Below are 20696 nucleotides of genomic sequence, written 5' to 3'. Positions count from 1 at the left end.
AGAGTAGATGTGTATGTGATATCTCCCTTTTAAAGTTGGAGAAACTAAGGTATCCTGAGGTTCTTTACCCAGAATCATCAGGCAGGTCTGCGGTGGAGCTTGGGTGAACTAATTCAAACTGACTCTCCAGGAAACCAGTCCAGGACTCTGGACAACACGGTGGCGAGTCTGCCCTAATGCCACGTACTAAGAATCACTGGATGGACTAAGTTGTTGAGAGACCAGAAAAGTCTGGAACAATCTTCCCCTGTATTTTTACCTTGACACAAAATAAAATTATGACATCATGATGGGAACACAGGACTTCTCTGTTTGTATTTTTAGAACTTGGTAGATTCTTCCAAGGGTGAACTGATCGGTCCTTGTGTTGAGGAAAAAAATCACTGGGTAGAACTTGCACCACTTTTCATTGTAATCTATGCGACAAGTGTTTGTTCTAGAATCTAAAGAACAGAGTGATAGATGATGGCTTTAGTAGAGAACCAATAATTGCGTACCTAGTTACAATTCCTTAATAAAAAGCCAAAACTTAGGAACTTTTAGAACCCCCTTTTTCTTTCTTGGGGGTTAGAATCGACAGATGCTAAGCGTGTGTGTGACTCTAGGAAGGCAAGGCACTCATCCAAAATCAGTTATCTGCTAAATACCTTGTGGTAATACTACTTATTATCCAGGGGTATACTCAGATGAAAGGTTGAGTGGTTTAGTTCCCTCTGGTTCTGGCAAGCCCCCCGCACAAGCCAGAATCCTTAACTACAAACCACACTCTGGCTACGCCTCCGCCCCATCACCCGCCCTCGGCGCGCAAGCCCGGACCCGTCCGGCCACCGCCGCACGTTGTCGCCCCCTTTAAGAGCCTGCTCCGCGGGACTAACGTTCGAATAGCCCAGACGCCCCTCCTCGGCCTCCGATTGGCCGCGCGCGGCGCACGAGGGCGTGCCGGCCAGCCCCGGAACGGTTGGCGGCCCGTCGCGATTGGCGGCCGAGGGGCGTATATAAGGCGGCGGGCGTCCGGGCTGCCCTCAGTTAGCGACCGGACCTGGGAGTGAACTGTTGTCTGTCGTGGATAGGACGCGGGGGTCGGTGAGAGCGTCACCCGAGTCGTTTCTCTTCAGCCTTCAAGTATCGAGGGTCCAGCCCCGGATTGGACTTGTCGACGCCTCTCGTCCCCTCTCAGCTTCCGAACGTGAGCCGGGGATTCACGCCTCACCTCGGCGCGAGCCCCGCGAAGGGGAGGCAGGATGGAGTTCAAGCTGGAGGCTCACCGCATCGTCAGCATCTCCCTGGGCAAGATCTACAACTCGCGGGTCCAGCGCGGCGGCATCAAACTGCACAAGAACCTGCTGGTCTCGCTGGTGCTGCGCAGCGCCCGCCAGGTCTATCTGAGTGACCCGTGCCCGAGCCTCTACCTGGCCGGTCCCGCGGGGAGCCCGGAAAAAAAAAAAAAAAAAAAAAAAAAAAAAAAAAAAAAAAAAAAAAAAAAAAAAAAAAAAAAAAAAAAAAAAAANCCCGGAAGCGCGGCGCGGCGGGCGTGGGTGGCGGCCCCGCGGGCGGCCCGGCGCCCGGCTCGAGCCCGCTGAAGAAGCCCCGCCGGAACTCAGAGGAGCAGCCGGGCGGGGCGGCGGCGGCGGAGGAGGAGATGGAGACCGGTAACGTGGCTAACCTCATTAGCATCTTCGGTTCCAGCTTCTCGGGACTGTTGCGGAAAAGCCCCGGGGGCGGCCGGGAGGAAGCCGAGGGAGAGGAGAGCGGTCCGGAAGCCGCGGAGCCCGGGCAGATCTGCTGCGATAAGCCGGTGCTGAGAGACATTAACCCTTGGAGCACAGCCATCGTGGCCTTCTGAGCCCCCGGGTCCCCTTCGGAAGGAGGTTGAGCAGCGGGGTGGCCCCGACGTGAGGCCGCGAGGACGGCCCAGGGACCGTAGGCGCTGGGCGTGTGGCGGAGACTGCGGCTGCCGCCGGGCCGCACAAACTGCGCTCGGGCTCGGCGGCCCTGCCGCGCCGAGCCTCCCCGCGGTCTCCTCTGGAGACTTGGGGGTGCGAGGCCGGTCGGAAGAGGACGATCGTTCGCTTTTGTGTAGTGTTATGTCTGTGTACGTACGTTTGTCTTGTTGAATTAAGACTATTTTGTCCTTCGGAATGCATCACCCCTTTCCCAGGGCTTAGGAGATTGGGGGCAGACAGGGACTTTCCTCTGCCGGCAGCGCCGAGAAGGAAGCGGCTGAGAGCGGCCGGGGCCGGGGAGTTCCCCTTTCGTACTCGGGGGAGGAAGGGACTTTACACACACCCCTCACATGAAAGCGAGCACCGCACCGGGGCCAGGAGTGGCATTTCCTCACAGGATTTCCTAAGACTGGAGGGATTTAGGCTGGGGTAGAAACTTGTAGTCTTTCTCCCCCCACCCCCACCCCTTCTATCTCCCTGAAAAACGCTCTACCCTGTGATTACTCTGGGAAAAGGGAATATGAGCGGCCCTTGTCTTCCCCACAGGGAAAGAAAAAAAAAAAAAGCTTGATGAACTTCACAGAAGAGTTCAAGCTTGGAAATATGGAGTTTATAGAGAATAGATATATTTTTAAAAGCTCTAGATCAGAACTACTACACAGTGCTTTTAAAAAGTGTTCAATGAAACAAAAGTTTACAGACAGAAGCCCTAAGTGGAAAGACCTTATGGTTTTGTAAATACGGTGACTCCAGTCTTTGTTGTATAAAGGTTGGGGGAGCTGACAAGGTTTTTTGTACAGTATTTTCTCCTTCGTTGTATTGATTTTTGTATAAAAATGTAACTTTACGTGTCTAACACGTATTAAATATTTTGAAGCAAGTTAATTGCCTCCTTGTCTGTAATCACCTGTCTGGGTTGGGAGAGAAGTGGGAGGAGGGGAACTGTGGTCCTGGCCGTCAAAGTGTGGTTCTTAATATCAGTGATGCAAAGACTGGGGACATTGTTTGCTGACTTCATTCACTAAGTATCAAGAGACTCGTTTAAGGTTTCTCCCCAAGATGGGAGGATAGCTATTAGATACTAATATCAGTGGCCGGCCAGTTTCTTGAAACCTGTCACTACAACTGCCTTTTTAAAAGTCCGTTTAGCCAGTTTGATTTTCTACAGGCTAATCTGATGGTGTCTGATGCTAAATGACTTTAGTGCCAACTTTTGAAGCCCTTCCCATATGCAAAAATGTTTTCACAAAAACTACGTTTTATCCTGTTAAACTATATACCATGGGTCATCTTTCAACTTTGTTATTGAAAAAAACTGACACATGAGGGAAACTGATGAGACCGATCTACCCAGTTGGTCAGATCCACCTCTGCAGTCCAGTGGATGTCAGGATGGAATTTTCAGTGCTTTTTTTTTTCTTTTATTGTTTTATCTGTAGAAAGTGAATGCATCAGTGAAAGGAAATTGCTTGTGTCAAATTAGATAAGGGAGGAGGGCTAGGCAAATTCAACTTACTTAGCAAAACTTCCTGATTTGCTCCAGTGTTTGGGTCACGGTAAACACTTAGGTGATGACAGCGGAGCCATTTTACTATAATCGTTGCATTTAAGAGAGCCTTTTGTCTAAGGCAAATACCCACCGTTTAAAGGTATTCACTAATCTACAAAAGCAAATCAATTAGAATGATAAAATATTGTTGCTAGTACTTTAAACGCTGGTATTGGTCAATAACAGCTTATAAACAAACAGTGTGTTTAAGAGATGGGACAAATTGAGGTTAGACAAAGCTTTAAGTAACGGTTATGGCCTTTGTACAGAAGGAGCAAATGAATGGTGCTTTAGTGTTCCTAAAGTCTTGATTATGTGAACTGTCATAGTTGAGTAGGCCAGTGCTTTGCTTTTTTTGCAAATCTATTAGTGATTTGTTAAGCATAAAGAACTTTCTGCTTTATGCTCTGTCACCTTAATAATCATAGAATTAAAGCTTGTCTAACCAGGGTCTTATTAAAATTGACGTGTTTTTCAGAGATTAGCTACTTGAGTCCTGTTCTAGCCAGAGATCCATTGAGTGCTGACTACTTAAACTGAAGAGGGGGTCCAGGGTGTGGATTTTGTAAACATTTCCTGTTGCTATAAAGTAATTATATGCTTAAACAGCTATCTCAGTGCATTTTTATATTTGAAAGGAGGTAACATTTGGTGTGTTTAAGAGAGTTGATATATTTTGGATAAGACCAAAGTTCCTGTTGATTGTTGTTTTCACATTAAGTTGAACCATGGGACCATGTTTCTGTGTAATTTAGAGAATGTCAATGGACATACTTGATAGGGAGACATAGCTTTGTAGGAAATCCGAAAACATCGTTTTTTTGCAGGGTTGTTGCAGAAGCAATGTAGTGTAATGGTTAGAGCATGGGCCCTGGAGCCAGACTTCCTGGATTTGTCTCTTGGTTCTGCTACTTACTCCTTTTTCTCTGCCTCAGTTTTCCCAAATGTGAAATTAAGATAATTGTATCTACCTCTTAGGGTTGTGAAAATTAATGAGTTAATGCCCCTAAAGTTCTTAGAAAAGTGAGCAGACATAGTGAGCACTCAGTTATCATTGTTAACTTAGAAGTGAATTTTGTGTGTAAATCAGATACATTTTACTGTCAAAGAATTGTATATATTTGTAAGAAAGGTGAGTAAGGGAGAATCTATTTTAAACTTAGCCTATCTTTGAATGCTGGGTTCTTTTCTTCTCTGAACACTTGGCAGTTTCAAAGCTTAGTTGCATCAGCACTGGTTTTGCTGCTCTGTACGTCTCACACCAACTCTGACTTTCCTGATTGTATCAAACAACTCTATTTTCAGGGAGGAGTAAGCAGGAGTGAAAACACTCAAGGAGCAAAGATCTTGTTGACATACAAATGTTTTCTGTGGATGAGTAAAGAAAAAAAATAGCCCATGGAGTTATTTTTAGCCTGAATTGCTTGGGCATAGAATGTTTCTTAAGCCATGTTAATGGATAGGTTCTGGAAAAGAGCCTTCCTGGTGCTAGGATGGGGTTATCACACAACTAACTCAGAGTCACTGTGACCAGAACTGAAGCTGCAGTTATAGTACCTAACCACTTTTTGACCACTCTGGGAGGGACCTCTCCTCTTGATCAAATTAGCTGTGGTCTAGGAAAAAAAATTTTTTTTTTGAGCGCTGTGTAAAAACTAGTTGTTTGAAGTTCCTTTTTTTTTTTTTTTTTAAATTCAATTAATTTATTTGAGAGAGAAAGAGCACAAGCAGGGGAAGGGGCAGAGGGAGAGGGGGAAGCAGACTACCGGCCAAGCAGGGAGCCCACTAGGGGGCTCAATCCCGGGACCCTGGGATCGGGACCTGAGCTGAAGACACCCAACTGACTGAGTCACCAGGCGCCTGTTTAAAGTGCATTTTGATGAATACTCCCAAGAAGATGACAGTGAATAAAGGTGATAAGTTGTAGTACCATGCTTCTTACCATGTCACTTTAAACCTATCTTCCCTCTCCGAAACCATTGATTGTATTTGGGGAAAGGAACTAATGATGGAAAGCTTGACCTGCCCCTCCTCGGTGACTGGATTTTCTCTAAGGCACCTAGTAGAGTAAGGCACTCTTCTATCCCTACCATTCATCACTGATTGGATTTGGGGATGAGAAGTGGAAAGGAATGGCTATTAAGCAACATTGGTAGAATTCTTCTCAGACTAAAGATATAGTAAATATTGGGAATGGAATTAATAATAACAAAACTGCTCTGTTTTTATCACTGGATTAGTCTGAGTCTCTTACCTCAACTTGCTAGGCATGACAACTCAGCTTAGAGCCTGTGAGATGGGATTGGAAAGGCTAATACCCACTGCGACATGGAGTTTGATGGACATTTATTTCCGTATACTTTTTTTAAAAAGTAGAGTTAGTTCAGTTCACTGAATAACCAAAGAACTTCTGATCTCTTGCCCTAAATATTCTTGTCCTGTTTGTGAATTTTTTATTCTTGTAGGCTTGCTTTTATCCCAGCAGTTACTGAAAATGAAAAGAATGAAAAGAAACAGTGATCCAACCCTCCCGTGACTATGAAAGAAGCCATTACTATTAGGTGCAGAACTCCGGTGGGAGTGAGGTCTGCTTCCCAGGATTCCTGGCACTCTTTCCAGTAATGAGCAGTTTGTTTCTCAGCCTTTGAACCATTATTCACATTTAAAATTCTACCCAGTGGAAAGCCTTCAGAGGAAAAATACAGTAGAAATAGAATTGATGTGAGGAATCATTGTGATCTTAACTCATGTCTTTGGAGTTTTTTAGTAACAATTCTTGAGGGTATAGAGAAGAGAATATGTGAGAGCAGAAAGTGTAAAAGGATACCCACTTCTAGTAGAATGCCTCCTTCCTGATCCAAATGCAGTTTTTCCCAATGCCTGCCACCACCCCCTCCCCCAGCAGGAACAAGGGTTTTAAAAATAAAACCCTTCTCTAGCTCTCTCTCAGAGGAATATAGCCCAAAGCGTCTTTGCTGGACTGTATCCTGGGGTTTATCTCAGACATTTGGAATCTTACAAGCAGGGAGGGAGAAGTCTCCTGGGACTGCATTCCTAGAAGGGCCTCTCCCTCTGCCCTGCTGTCCTGATCAGCAGCATCTCCCACCACTGGGTACTGCCCGCTTATGGGCAGGTGAGCGAGTACTGGCTCTCAGCTTTCAAGAACTGCGGGAGGAAGGGCTGACCCTGCCCCTACCGCTGAGCGGCTTCCACAGGCGACTCTCCTAAGGGTCTAGCATAAAGCAGACCCGTGATTTCTTGATAAATCCACATATTTCATAAAGTTTTCTGGGACCTGGTCACAAGAAGCCCCCGTGCCTGTGTGATAAGCCACATCCCTAAATTACAGAATGAAGGTAAGACGCATCTTCCCCCTTTCTACCCACTTAGCACCAAGTCAGCCCTGGCGCTCTCGGCTTTCTCCCTATGAACTTGGACCTCTCTCTGCCAGGCTGCCCCAGCCTGTCATTCCACTAGATGCCAAGGCAAGGCTCCTTTCAGTTTTTCTAGAACTCAGGGATGTGCCAAATGCCATGTGTTCCCACCTGCTCATTTTTCACTCCGTTCAATCTCTCAAGTCTTGGGGCAGGGCAGCTGCTGGAAACACGCTTTCTCTGAGGTAAAAGAAAATCATTCTAATCCCTCTGCTCAAAGCACTGAAGTTGTCTCTGAGAGGCAGGATTTCCTTTGGCTACTCTCCATACTTGATCCCTTTCCTGGATCCCATTTGAGGTTTTCTCCGGGTTGATCCACCATTTGTGTGGCTATTTGTTTCTAGCCAGTCACGGCATCACGCCACCCTTTGTGGCATAGATACTTCCTTCAGTGTGTAGTTGTCCTTCCTGTCTGTCTATCTGGGTCTTAGTCTTCCCTCCCTCCACCCTCTCCCGAGGACACTCACATTCATTGTGTACCTGGGGAAGAGTCTGAGCGCCCAGGGAAGAGCTGTGAATGGGAACGCTCCCGCCAGCTAAGATGGAGCAGAGTGGGATCTCTTGACCTTGAGACGTGCAGAATCTCTGGAGACTCTACGCCCCGGGAGATCAAGCCACAGCTGTGGTTGTTGGTCGCCCAATCCAATCCCAGTGCCTCGCCAGACCCCCAATTCCATCATAATAGCAGGGGGTGGGCATGGGAGTATCCATCCAGAAACAGGAGCAGCTGCTGAAAAACAGCCTGGCTTGTGGCCAGATGGAGGGAAGGAGAGGCAAAGGCAGGGGAGCCCAAACTTGGGCTACATAGCATTTCCGCTCCCCCTTTCCTGGAACTGCATGTGCCGCTTTTTGGAACAGATAATGAATCACAGAGCTGCTCTGATGAAGAAATCCAAAAGTGCCTCTTGCCTTGTCTCCCCCATCTAGGCTTTGATTAATATAAACTTTTTACAGTGGTTACCAGAACTGGGAGTAAGGGAATAGTTACAACCCCGCTGGAATCATGCAACAGAGGTGACCAGTAGGAAGTGAGTTAGACGGCGTGAAGAGATCCCGCGGGCTGGGGGGCAGTCAGTGGGAGGAATTGCCACGGAGTCAAGTTCTCCTGCTCTAAAGGTCTGCTGTGGGCCAAGTGAATCCAGGGCAGAAGCACTCCACCCACTTTTTTCTCCCCAGCTTTTCTCAAGCAGCACCCATTTTCTTTAGACAATTTCCAAGTTCTATTTTTGGTTTGGAAAAGGGTGAAAGTGCCTTGGCATCTGCATTTATCAGCTGGCTCTCTCCCCATGTGACCTACTTTAGAGACTGGGGTTGCTTTTATTTTCATGGCTATGGGAGAAATCCCTGAAAGCAAAAATTCTGTTTCAGAAGCTGAACTTAAGGGACATGGGACACTATGTTGAGGTGGTTATTACTCTATGATTTCTGTGGTTTTCTCCCCGCCCCACCCCCACCCCACTTCCTCTTCACAGTGTCTTTTTAAAAGGTGCTTCTAATCCGCAGGGCTAAGAGCAGTTGTAAAAATGCCTGTAAAGCGGCCCTGTGGGGGCGAGTCCGGCATGTGGGCTGGCCCAGCTGTCTGCTTCCCAACCTTTGAGTCACCTCAGCGGCAGGCATCTGGCTTCCTAACATGGAGCTTGCAGCTCCCTAGGTCTCCTGAACTTGCCTAGGAGAGAAGGAGACAGAGAGGGAACAGTCTCCGATTTATCAGTCAGGACAGAGTAAACGAGGTCCAGAAAGTGAGTAGGTCATCTTGAGCAGTCGGTGAGAACCCAAGCAGAGGCAGCGTTAGCATTCACCCTGGACCTGTCCTTGGGACCCCTCTGAGCAAGGAACTTGTGGACCAGAATCTGAAATGTGACTTACTATTTGAAGAATCATTCATTTTTCTTCATTTCTATTTATAGTAAAAAAAAAAAAAAAAGGATCCACTTGCCTCACAATCGTGATGTAAAGATAAATTAGTGTTTGTAAAGCAAAGCTAGAAGATATAAACAACTCAGCCCTGGGTCCCATCAATTAAGTATTCAAAGGAACACCCAGAAGGAATTTATCAATGGGGAACATGAAGATGCAAACAATAGCATCCTGGCTCTCAAGTCGGGTACATTCCAGATGAGCTACAAAAACAACGCAGAAAACCCCCAGGAAACCTGACAGTAGTTAAGTGTGATCTCGCCCCTTGCTTCTCAAAGTACAGCCCATGTACCAGCAACATGGGAATTTGCCAGAAATGCAGAATCTCAGCCCCTACCCCAGACCTACTGAATCTGCATTTTAACAAGGTCCCCAGGTGATTTGTCTGCACATTAACGTCTAAAAAGCGGGTATTTCTACCAGTCTCAGGATCAAGTGGAAACTTCTCAGCTTGAGGTCACATTCAAGGCCTAGCTTCCCCAAACTATCCTTTCCTCCTGATGCCTCTGGCCATAGGGTATTGCCTGCAGGCTTGTGGGGGTGGGGGTGGGGGCTTTGGGGGCGTGGCCAAGTTTAAAGTGGATCTTTAGAGCTGAGCGCTTAAAGAAACTCTCAAAGTTAGAGGGAAGGGTCAAAGCAATAAAAGGGAAGCCCGGATGTAGGGACTAGAGTAGGAAGAGGGCACTGCTAGCAGGAACACTTTGCGGAGAGGTGGGAGTAGAGCTAGGCTACTACCTAGGGAGATGGGTAACAGAACAGTCAAGGAAACGGGAACAAAGAAAAGGTCATTGAACCAAAGATGGTTACGGGTGAATTTTGAGAGCGGTTCTGGTAGAACAGGGAGGGAAAAAATCCAATTATAAAGTTGTGGAGGGAAGGATGTGGAGGCTCCGGCTTCCCCCAAGAACTGTGGCATAAAAGGCAAAAGAGAACTGGGATGATAGCTAGAGAGGACAATTGAAAGGGGCCTGTGCATGTCTTAAGACAGAACCAACCAGAAACAACCAAAGTGTGGTGAATGGGGCTTGAATATATAAACTGCTTAAGTATGCATCTCTTATCAGAAGGAATAAACACTTTCTTTTCCTTCTTCTGTCAAATAAAAGGGGACTGGAGACACTAATAAATCACTCCGGGGACCTTGTTAGTATCAGCAGCCTGCATTCTCTTCCTCATTCTCAGCCCACGAAGACTCTTGCAGCTTTAAACTCCAGCATACCAGTTGGCAAGGTAACAAACTGTGAGAGGATCCTGGAGGATAAAGGATCACTCTCCCAAACCCAGCGCTGCCAGCTACTAATCTAAAGATCTATATTTCTGATGCTTCATCCTCTTTACATACTAGGAGTTCAAAACATCTGAATACAGGCATGTGTTAGGAGGAAAGCCGAAGTTGGGGTTCTTGATAGCAGAAACACACACACACACACACACACGTACGTACGTACACACCCTTGTAGCCTATTCTCATTTGGAAAGCCAGTTATGAATGAGCGTGGTTTCCTGGGTAAGAAATGTTCTCTTCCTTCCCTCCCAAGCCAGTCTGACCTCATCTGTCATTTTCAGTGTTATGGAGGATTAGTCTGAGGCTGAGAACAGGTTGAGACATGCCCTGCGAAGGGGCTCCGGAAACAGAGAGAAGCAGGAGGGAAGCCGAGCAGTTTTAGGTCTCTTAAGGCAATGATGAGAATCAGGAGTGGGAGAGGAGAGGGGTGGACGGATGGGGAAGGCAAGAGAGACAGATGTCTGTGGTGATTTCAAAAGAAACACCAGACTAAAATAAACTCAGAGTCGGAAAACAGGAAGAATGCGAGAAGACAAAAAGGTAATGGACTGAGAACTGCAGTGTGTTTGAGAAAACACAGCCCCATCCAGATGGAGAAACAGCATTATCCCCCAACAAAGTCTTCTGGAAAGGGGGCGGAGGGGTTGCAAAAGAAGTAATAGCTCTACTTGGTAGTGGGATCATTTGATGCAAAAGTGATAAAAGTCACAAAGCAACATCGTTGTTGGACCCACATCCCAATTTTCTGAAAGGGTGAGATGATGCCCTGGCTTGTGAGTCTTTGCCTGCCTAGACCACCCAGAGACAAAATTCAACCCACAGCTCAAAATTCCTTCAGTCTGTTTGCTTTCTGTCCTCATTAGCTAAAGCTATTTCTAAAAACAAACAGATCATCTCCTCTCAAAGATTCCCAGGTGGCCCTTTCCCCACTGCTACCTGCACCCAGGGCCTTCTCCTGACTTCTGTATGCTGCCTCCACTCAAGCTCTGTCTCAGACCAGAGCTGCAGACCTTAGCTTCACCTCCCTCCTTTGCCAACACATCCAAACACTTGCTAACGCTCACAGCATTATCTCCAAAGCCAAGCTCATTTCCATTCCTGTTTCTCACTGTCACCTTCTTCCTTCTTCAAGATCTTTATTACTTCAGTCTCTTCTCCCCCTTTCCCCCAACACCCCCCCAACCTGGTAACTAATAGATTACTCATCTGAAGATGTAGTTTTGGTGTTGTTATCAGTTTCTGACTCAGAAGCGTCTAATGACTTTCCATATCTCTGTGAACTCCTCTGCCTGCCATTCAGTTTTTCATTCAACCATCATTTATTGTCTACTCAGCACGAGGCACTGGGTACAAAGTTGAGTTAAGGAACTTGATGTCTAGTGGGGAGAGTGGTAGAAAACTCATTATAATTCAGGCTTGATACTATGGTGTTGCAGGAATATTGATGAGGGGTGCTTAACCCAGACAGTGAAGGTCAGGGAGGAAGCCCTGGGAAGAGGAAGTTACTTCTGCCCTGAGTTCCAAAAGGCTAATTGGAATTAACCAACTGCGAAGTAAGAGGAAAAACATTCCAGGCAGACCAGGCTGCATGGGCAAAGGCCCTGAGGCCAGAGGGCTGGTAGTATCTGGCTATCACAAATGCTTTATTTTGGCTGGAGCATAGTATAGAGTGGGACAGGATCCCAAGGATTAGGAGAGGTCAGATTACAAAAGGCTAGGCATGCCATGGGGAAGGGTTTGGTTTCATCTGGAAAGACGGGGGAGCGGAAGGAGGCTTTTGAGCAGTTACATGTAGACCTATCACTGGCTACAGTGCAGAGACAGGACTGGGAGTGGAAGAAGAGGAAAGACTGGAGGCAGGCTGAGACAGGGGCCAGTTAGGGGGCTGTTCAGTGACCCAGGTGGGGAGTCACTGGGGCTAACAGCAGCAGTGGCAGTTCTCCCAGCCACCTATTGTACTTTGTTACGTATATGTTTTTTTTTAATTTCTCAAAATTCCTTACCTCTCCCTTCCTCACTGGATTGTAAATTCTTGAAAGATAAGTGCTGGATCTTACTGGATCCTAATCTGTTTTTGTTTAAAGATTTTATTTATTTATTTGAGAGACAGAAATAGTGAGGGAGAGCAGAGCAGGAGGGAGAGGCAGAGAGAGAAGCAGGCTCCCGGTTAGCAGGGAGCCCTGGGATTGAGTCCCTCACCGGGGTCTATGTTCAGCAGGGACCCTGCTTCTCCTTCTGCCTGCCGCTACCCCTGCTTGTGCTCTCTCTCTCTCTGACAAATAAATAAATAAAATATTTTAAAGAGAGAGAGAGAACATGCCTGGGATTGGGGGTGGGGAGGGAGAGAGAGAATCTTAAGCAGGCTTCACACCCAGCAGGAGCCTGACACAAGGCTTGATCTCAAGACCCTGGGATCATGACCTGAGCCAAAGGCAGACGCTTAACAGACTGAGCCACCCAGGCGCCCCACTGGATCTTAACCTTATCCATGTAGAGGCCTTTCTGTGTCAGGATCTGCACTGATATCGGCTGAACCAGAGAAAGTTAAGAAAAAGCAGGGTGAGGGGAAACTAGCCTAGAGGCAGTAGGCAGGAGAGAGTTCACAGCCAAAAGAGAGAAAGGAATGTGAGGTTTCTTTTGCTCCGACCCCACACTTCCTGCAGCCCAGCTGGGTTCCCACTCCAGTTTCTGAGAAGCAAATTCTGAATCACCTCTTTCTTCCTAAATTCTCTTCCCCCAAATGATTTAAAGGCTCTAGGGCTGTTGGAGTGGGGAGGGTAGAAGCACCATCTGAAGCTTTCCCCTCTCACAACGCAGCCCAAGAGCAGTGATGTTGACAATGGCCAAGCTGGGAAGAAGGTAGCCAGCACAGAGCCTCCTGCCTCTCAGCCCTGCAACCTTGCTTCCAGTGAGGGTGGAATTTCACTTGGAAAGTAGGGAGAGGGTGGTGAAATTTGTCTTGAGAAGCTGGGAGGGAGGGGGCCTGGAGGGAAGGCGGCGTCCTCTTAGGCAGTGAGTAGAATCAAATAATTTAAGCCACTTCTCTGGTTACAGGCTGTCCTGTAGGTAATTGCTTGTTTATTCCCTCCCAGTTCTTAGAGGCTGTTGGACTCCTGCTGCTCTGGGAGTTGTGGGCTTGCTGACCGCCCCCCCCTTTACCCTCACCTTCTCCGCCGCACTGAACCCACTGGGAAGGAACAGAGACCAGAGTTCAAGTTCTAATGAGGTCTCCAGTGAGGTAGAGACGACCGTCTTCATTTGGTCCCAGGCAGAGAGAGGTATTGAAATCCCAGAACCAGCCCTTAAATTGGCTGTTGGCCTGGTGCTCAGAATGAGTACCCCAGGGAGTGGGCAGGCCTGCTTACGGGCTTTCTGGGACAGGGGCTTGAAGTGCAAGTAGTCCTACTGGGCTCATGTCTTCCCCCACTGACAGTCCTTCCCGCAGGGAGGGCATTTGAGTGCTGTGATTTAATAAATCCCTGAAAGTCAGAGTGGATTAAAGATGGGATAAACACAAATATGCAACTAGTAGTCCTAAAGAAACCAGTAGAAATAAAGTGACCTCTTGTATCTGACTATACCTGGTAGGAATTTGGACTCCTGTTCCCAAAAGGGGACAGAGAGATGTTAGTCCCTTCCATAACTAGGGTCCCCTCATCTGCATTTCCATTGTGAGGGATGATTAGGAACTGGTTTAAGTAAGACTCTGAGCCTCTGGAGACCTGTGATTCTGTGAAATCCACTGACACCTTGCTAGGAAAAGCCAAAGGTATGCACTTCATATCTTCTAATTAAAGTACATTATCGCTTACTTACAAAAGGTTAGGGCTACAATAAACTAGCCCTTAGGAGACCGCAGGTCAAACACACAAACAAAGATAACTTTCTACAGGATGTCAATAGGAACATAATTGAAGAGTTAATCATTGCTTCTCTTTAGGGTTATTAGGTCCTTAAGGACTCTTCCACGTGGATCTCTGTTCCAGCTCGGCTCTCCCCTTTGGCCAGGGCCCCAGGGAGGCAATCGGAGTCCTCAGGTAGAAGGAAGAACAGTATCTCCAGTGGCATCTGGGGCATCTCTGCTCCTTTCCTCCCTCCACTCTACCCTATTCTCAGCAATACTTGGGGCTCCCCCAACAGCCAGTGTGTGGCCAAGTGCCTCTGCCTGGACCACTTTCCCCATATACCCGCCGGGGCAAAGAATCTTTGCAGACATTTCTCCTTGCTGTAATTATTGGTTCACATGTTTCTTTTCCCAACCGGACTGTGCCCTCCCCACCTCAAAATCGCGTTCCTCTTTCTATCCCCATAACCTAGATCAGAACCTAGCTCAAGGTAAGGACTTTGCAGGAGGGGACGGAATGCTGGCTGGGGGTGCTCGTCTGGGTTCGACCCTTCACATTCTGTATGACTTTCAGCAAGTCATTTCATCGTTCTGAGTTTTAGCTTCTTCATTTTAAAATAAATCCTGCCAATTCCAACTCACACGGTTACGAATTAAAAATGAGACAAGTGTGGAAGCGCTGAACAAAACGCCAGGTGGTGGAGGTGGTAGGAGGGGCGCTGGGCTCCAAGCGAACACATATTTGTCTTAGTCTGCTCAGGCTGCCATAACAAAATACCACAGACGGGGGCTGGGGGGGGGACTTAAACAAAAGAAATGTATTTTCTCACAGTTTCGGAGGATGGAAGTCTGAGATCAGGGTGCCAGCATGGTTGGGTTCTAGTGAGGGCTCCCTTCCTGGCTTGCAGATGGCTGCTTTGTCATTGTGTCCTCACGTGGTAGTGGTGGGGCTAGATCTCTCTTTTCCTTTTCTTCTAGGACCACAGTCCTGATGAACTCACGTAACCTTGAATTACCTCTCCTAAGACCCTCTCTGCAGATATAGTCACATTGGGAGTTAGGGCTTGAACGTCTGCATGGAGGAAATGCCAGAGGGGACACAATTCAGTCCACAGTAATGTGAAAGACTCAACAGCACACAGGAGCTCTTCAGTCCTGCCTCCATGTCCCCCAGCTTGCAGATGTGGCACCCTCCTGAGTCCAGGCACCCAGTTGTCTTGCTCTCTAGATGACAGATTGTCTCTTTAGTCCAGTACCCACATTTACTCTTTTATAAATCCTGTCTCTTATTGGGACTGCTCTTCTGGGCTTGAGTTTTGGTTCCTACCCTTGGAGCATATAGCATTTGAAGCTGTCTTTCAGGCTAAGATGTAAAAAGGAAGTCCTCTGGGGTTTGCCAAATTAAGTCAAGGATCCAGGATTGGTCCCACAAAAAACACCTGAGTTTCTCTCTGATTGATTTTTTTGCCCTATTCAGAGGAGACTGGAAGGAGGTAGTCTGTATCTTACTAGGATATTTGGAGAAATAACCAGCAAAATCTTGGGAAAGCACATTGCAGCTACAGTATGTGAACCAGGTTATAGGTGTCCCAAAAACTGAAGCATGTGTGTGGCATACCCTATGGCTTCTGAAGAATACCTCCTGCATCAGCTCATCCCATCTTTACAACAACCATGTCACCGATGAGGAGACTTAGGCCCAACAGGTGCTAGGTCCTCCAACTGTTCCCCCCCAAACTCTTTCCCCCATACAAGGGAAACCCCCCCCCCCCACTGCAAAGAAAACACAGGGCTCTAAGGAGGAGCACAGTTTACCTCTTTAGCTCCTCTGTTAGGACCAAAGGTAGTCCAGACTCTTGTTTCATATGAATCTTTCTTGTTCTGGAATTTTATGGAGTTTGAAGTAGAATATATGGAATGAGGTGACATTCTTGGATGAAGAGACTTCACAAATGCAAAGTTATTATGTTCGTTTGATTTGAGACTGTATTTCAAGGGACCTGCCTACTTCCTTAGTGTATTTCCTTGAGATGCCCTGCCCACTTAGAACAACGGAATGAAGGAGGCATTATCTGGTTTTAACCATACCCATTCACTAAATATTAATTTAGTTCAGAACCTTCTACGTGCCCGGGGCTCTACCCTGCAGGAGATCACGTTCCAAGTAAGCCAGGGCTAGACTCTACCCCTTAAAAGGGACGGCATAAATGGAACTCTCTGGTCTGCCCTTTTCCTCCCGCAGCTATATCTGGTCGCTCAGAATGCCTCAGTTCTGCCCCAATCACCCTGGAAGCTGGGGACACTCTTTTGGGGGATCTGCAACACTCCCTTCTCACCACACCAACAAACGAAATGCGCCGAGGGTCCTGCACAGTCGAAATCCTGTCATCCCAGCATGGAGCAATGTGCGGTTTACTGTTTTGTTTGTTGCGGTGCACTTGGGGAGGAGGCTGTCTGGAAAGCATGACCCCGGCTCCCGACGGCGAGTCGCGCTCCGGTCCGTCCCTCCAGCCCAGTGCCCCCTCGGCCCGCACTTTCCTGTTTCCCCAACCCCGGCCCTCGGGCCAAAGACGGCTTTATTTTCCGGCTCCCTTTTTCATCTAGCCGAGCGGGCCGAGGAACCTCCTCCAAGCTCTCCTTCCTTCCCAGGAGGACGGGCAGGGAGGTCTGGGGAGGTTTTCGAGGGGCCGGGGGAGGCTCCGGGGAGACTGTGCGACCGGCTAGGGCTCTCCCGCAGCCTCCTCCGCCGCCGCGGTGCTTCCTCCCCTGCTCCCGCCTTTCCGGGCCGGGCCGGGCCGGGCCGGCCGAGGAGAGGAGAAGCTTCCTGCGTCGGCTCCCGCGGCGCCTGCGGCTGAGCCCCGCCCGAGCGAGGACGGGCCCTAACAATGCGCTCCTTCTGTAGCGCGGGGCCCGCCGGCAAGAGGCCCGGCTAATCGGTGGGGCCCGGGCCGCCCCCGCGCGTCGCGCCTCCTCCCCGGCGCTCCGCGGCGAGGACCCGGGCTGCCTGGGGCGCTCCGGGCTGCACGTGCTGCCCCCGCCGCCGCTCTCGCCAGACAAAGCGGCCCCCCCTACTCGATGGACCCTTTGATTTCTTCCCCCTCTCGCCTTCATCTTTCACTCGTTCCACCCCGCTCAACGGCCTCCTGGAGAGCCGTCTCTTTTGTGCTCGCCACCTTCAATTTGGCCCTCGCTCCAAAGCTTTGCCCCCCAAAAAGGCTCCGTTTGACCTTGCCCCTCAGTCATCAACTTTGGTAGCTTAATAGGTTTGTTCAAAGGGCGACTGCCCCCTCTCATATTTTTCAGCTTCACGTTACCTTTTTTATTGTCCGCTCCCCTTCCTATCAGAATCGACTTTCTGGCCTCAGCCTTTTCAAGACTTCCAGAAACCCTCTTGCCTCTTTCCCAGTGTCCTTTCCACTTTTTTTCTCTCAGCAGAAGAGGGGTTGCAAATGGGTACCTCGGTTGAGCGCCCTTTGTATTTCTCTGACATCACCCTTTTTTCTGGGACCCTGAAATCACGTTGTTTGGGTACTGTGGATGGGGCTGTAGTTGGGAGTATGGGAGTTTTACTGCTACCGCCGTTAGCAGGCTCTTTGCTTGTCAGTTCAAGTGAGGGAAACTTCTGGGAACTGGCCAGAGGCCCCCGAAATGCAACTTGAGGACTAAACATCTCTCTCAGTCCATCTCTGCTTGGTCACTCTTTAGTTCGTGCAACATCTGCCTCTTTCCACCTCTAGACTCCCTTCACCCCTGCCCCCCTCAACATCACATTGTTCATCCCTTTGGCACCAGCCCCATAAGAGGAAAGGGCAGGTCCTCCTCCCCAGGAAGGAAGGTGGGGCAGAGCAGCTCCCGCAGGAAGGGAAGGAAAAAGGAGGGAAGGAAGGAAGTGGCCAACAGAAGAAGTGGAATCCGGTGGGAGGGCTTTGCATTGTTTTAACTTCTTTCCTTTTTAGCAAGGCAAAGCCAAGCCCAAGGCCATCCCAGAGCCAAGGTTATGCCGCCATCTCTGAGAACCCCCGCTGGGGCCGCCTGCCTTTGCCTAGAGGGGACAGTCTGAGGTTTTTGGTGGACCTATTTCAGAGAGGTGGGCCGCGTTCAATGTATGCTACAGATTGTAAGCACTTACATTTTTAATGTATCCATTTCCTTTTGTTTCTTTCTGTCCAACAAAGTCAGCTTTTATTTTATTATGTATTTCTGTAAAAAGTCCCAGGATAGAACTATGCCTCAGATAAGGAAAATGTAACTAGCACTTCCCAAGGATCTTCTAAGTGTGAATCTGCTCTTACAGTCTATAATACTTCGTATTTACATAGGGCTTTATAGTTTGTAAAGATCTGCCACTTAACACAACCTCATCGCAACCATTATTATTACTCTTACTTTGTCCTTTTCACCCCCTTAGTTTAAAACTCAGCCCCTCGGGGAATAAATACTCATCAGTATTGCTCTCTATTTCCTCCACCCTTGTTCTGGGCTTGGCCCAGATAGTAGGTCCCATGAAGACAGGCGAGGAAGTGCTTTGGTCCACATGAGGCCTGTTGGTCTTACTCAGTTATGAGCTGCTTGGTGATAGACCATACAAGAGGTTGTCTTGTGATTGTTATTTGCATAGTGTATCTTTGTATCTCCATTCACTTAATATCCAAATGCCTAGAAAACCGCCAGCCAGGTTTCTGGCTGTACAGTTGGCATCTTGTTCTTTGAAAGCCTCAGAATGAAAAAAAAAATTAATTTGTGCTTTGGAAGAGCTTGTCTGAAACCTAGTTCAAAGTTAACCTGTCTTCCCATCTTCTAGGTTAGTTAACAGTGTCCTGAACACTGAACAGGGGGCAGAGGGAGTGGGTGTTCGTTTGTCTCAGCCAAGGGAAGCGCATCCTTGCTTTCTCTGTGAGCCATCCTTCTGGTGGGAAAGGGTTCTCAACGGCACTCCAATGGTCCGGGATGGGGGTAGGAGTCAGGAAGGGGGCCCAAGAACTGGGATCCTTTTGTGTTTTTTTGGGCTTTAAGTTGTTGTCTCATTGGTGGAGGAAGGTTTGAAGGGGTGGAGATCCTGGCTCCACGGACTTGGGACAAGTGTGGGCAGAACTGTGGGGCTTGGCTTCCTTTATTTCTGTCTTACTCACCTGGTGCTCTAGAGGGAATTTGCTCCCACCATCCATTAGCAAACCAGTCTGCAAGCCAGTTTGCCCTGGGTGCTTACTTGGGGGCACAGAGTTAGTGCCTCAGGGAACTGACCCTCCCCCAGAAAACAAGCCCTACAGTTTTGTGATTATTGTGTGGAGGGTATGGGGTGCAGCGGTGGGGAGGGGAGATTTCTGGCAAACAGTAGAAAGGATCTTCTCCTAACCAGAGACCTCAACGCTGACAGGGGCTGGGCTTCCTCAGGCATTCACGGTCATGGAGATGGTCAGGGAGTCCAGGCTAGAAGTTTACCTGTCAGAAATCCTGCAATCTTGTAGCACCTGCTCCTGTGCTGGGGTGGGGGATGAACTGATGACCCCCCCACATGGTCTCTTCTAACTCCAAGAGCTTGCAATTTGGGGATATACTCATGATCCTAGGCAGTGTTCAATGAATGACTCAAACTTTCTATGGATTCTCTTCATCAGTTATTTATCAAGTGTGTACTTTGATAAAGACACTGCTACTCTGCTAGATGCTGTGGGAGACTCAGAGCCGTGAATGGCGGGGTTTAAGATCTTTGCGGAGCCCACCAACGCTCAAAGCAAACCGAGGCAGGAAGAGTGCCGGGCCAGAGTGAGAGGTCCTGTCCCCATTACTTCTCAAGTCAGCATCCTTACACCATTGCCCTGTGGTTTATTTCTTCTTGAGATGCTGGATTGAAAGATTTCTGGGGCTTTGATCTGTAGGACAGGGGAAGAAAAGAGAAACCTTATTAATCCAGAGAGAAGTCCTGAGGGAGGGGGGGCAGTGTCTGTAAGGGTGAAAGCCGAGAGTGAGGATGGAGCCCACCTGCCAGGATAGGCTAGGCTGGGGACGGGAATGAGAACCTGGAGGAAGACGAGGTGGAAATGAATGGGCCCCTGTAGGAGGAGGTAATGAGGTGAATCAGAAAAATCTGTCACTGAGATCCAAGAACAGCCTGGGAGGTTTAATCTCTTTTGGTCTTTTTAAAAGATGAGGCATGTCAGTTAGAGGTCCCAGCCTTATAGAGACAGATCTGTTTTGTTGGCTCGGACCAGGAGCCTTGGGGATGGAGCAGGTGGGGGCTTGCTGTGGCTGCTGTGAAAGATGATGCTATCCCAGCACCTGGGCGGCATGGAATCAGCTCGGGGCCCATACTTCTTTCCCATCTTTGGCAAGGGGAGTCAGCTAAGTCCCAAGAACTCCTTCCCTGGCCCGTGCTGAGCAGCAACCCCCATCCCACGCTGGCCCCCAGCAGAGTCTCTGTGTCTGTAGGACTCTCAGGACCTCTAAGCCAGGGAGAGTGGCAGGGTGGGGCAGAGGTCACACTGCAGGGTGGTGAATAGAGGAAGGGAGGGGTCACAAGGATTCTAATTTGCTTCTCTGTTCAGGGGAGCAACCCAAGATCCATCGAACAAGAGTTCTTGGCATCCTTGGGGCTGGAAACCTCTGCTTTGTTAGGTCTGTGTGTGTCCTGGAATAGCCTCCCCTTTCCAGAAGTGTGGACACTCAGAGACTCTTGTGCCCAGAATGTCGCTCAGGGGGGCCATATCTCGTAGCTCTGGAAGGACCT

The 20696-nt window shown here is 48.6% G+C and overlaps 1 protein-coding gene across 1 annotated transcript; it reads left to right on the top strand.

Moving 5' to 3' along the window:
* The first annotated feature begins 1020 nt into the window (after positions 1-1020).
* IER5 (immediate early response 5) lies at positions 1021-2828 on the top strand. Its single transcript, XM_034667653.1, has 2 exons — positions 1021-1430; positions 1517-2828. The coding sequence occupies exons 1-2, from the start codon at positions 1242-1244 to the stop codon at positions 1841-1843; spliced, it is 516 nt and encodes a 171-aa protein (XP_034523544.1). The 5' UTR covers positions 1021-1241; the 3' UTR covers positions 1844-2828.
* The last annotated feature ends 17868 nt before the right edge of the window (positions 2829-20696 follow it).

Source organism: Ailuropoda melanoleuca, chromosome 8, assembly GCF_002007445.2.
Source record: "Ailuropoda melanoleuca isolate Jingjing chromosome 8, ASM200744v2, whole genome shotgun sequence".
Taxonomy (NCBI): Eukaryota; Metazoa; Chordata; class Mammalia; order Carnivora; family Ursidae; genus Ailuropoda; species Ailuropoda melanoleuca.
This window is presented reverse-complemented; position numbering and strand designations above follow the sequence as displayed.

Bases quoted from the DNA above. Each gene is read 5' to 3' on its own strand.
- IER5 (XM_034667653.1), top strand. From the start codon at position 1,242: ATGGAGTTCAAGCTGGAGGCTCACCGCATCGTCAGCATCTCCCTGGGC.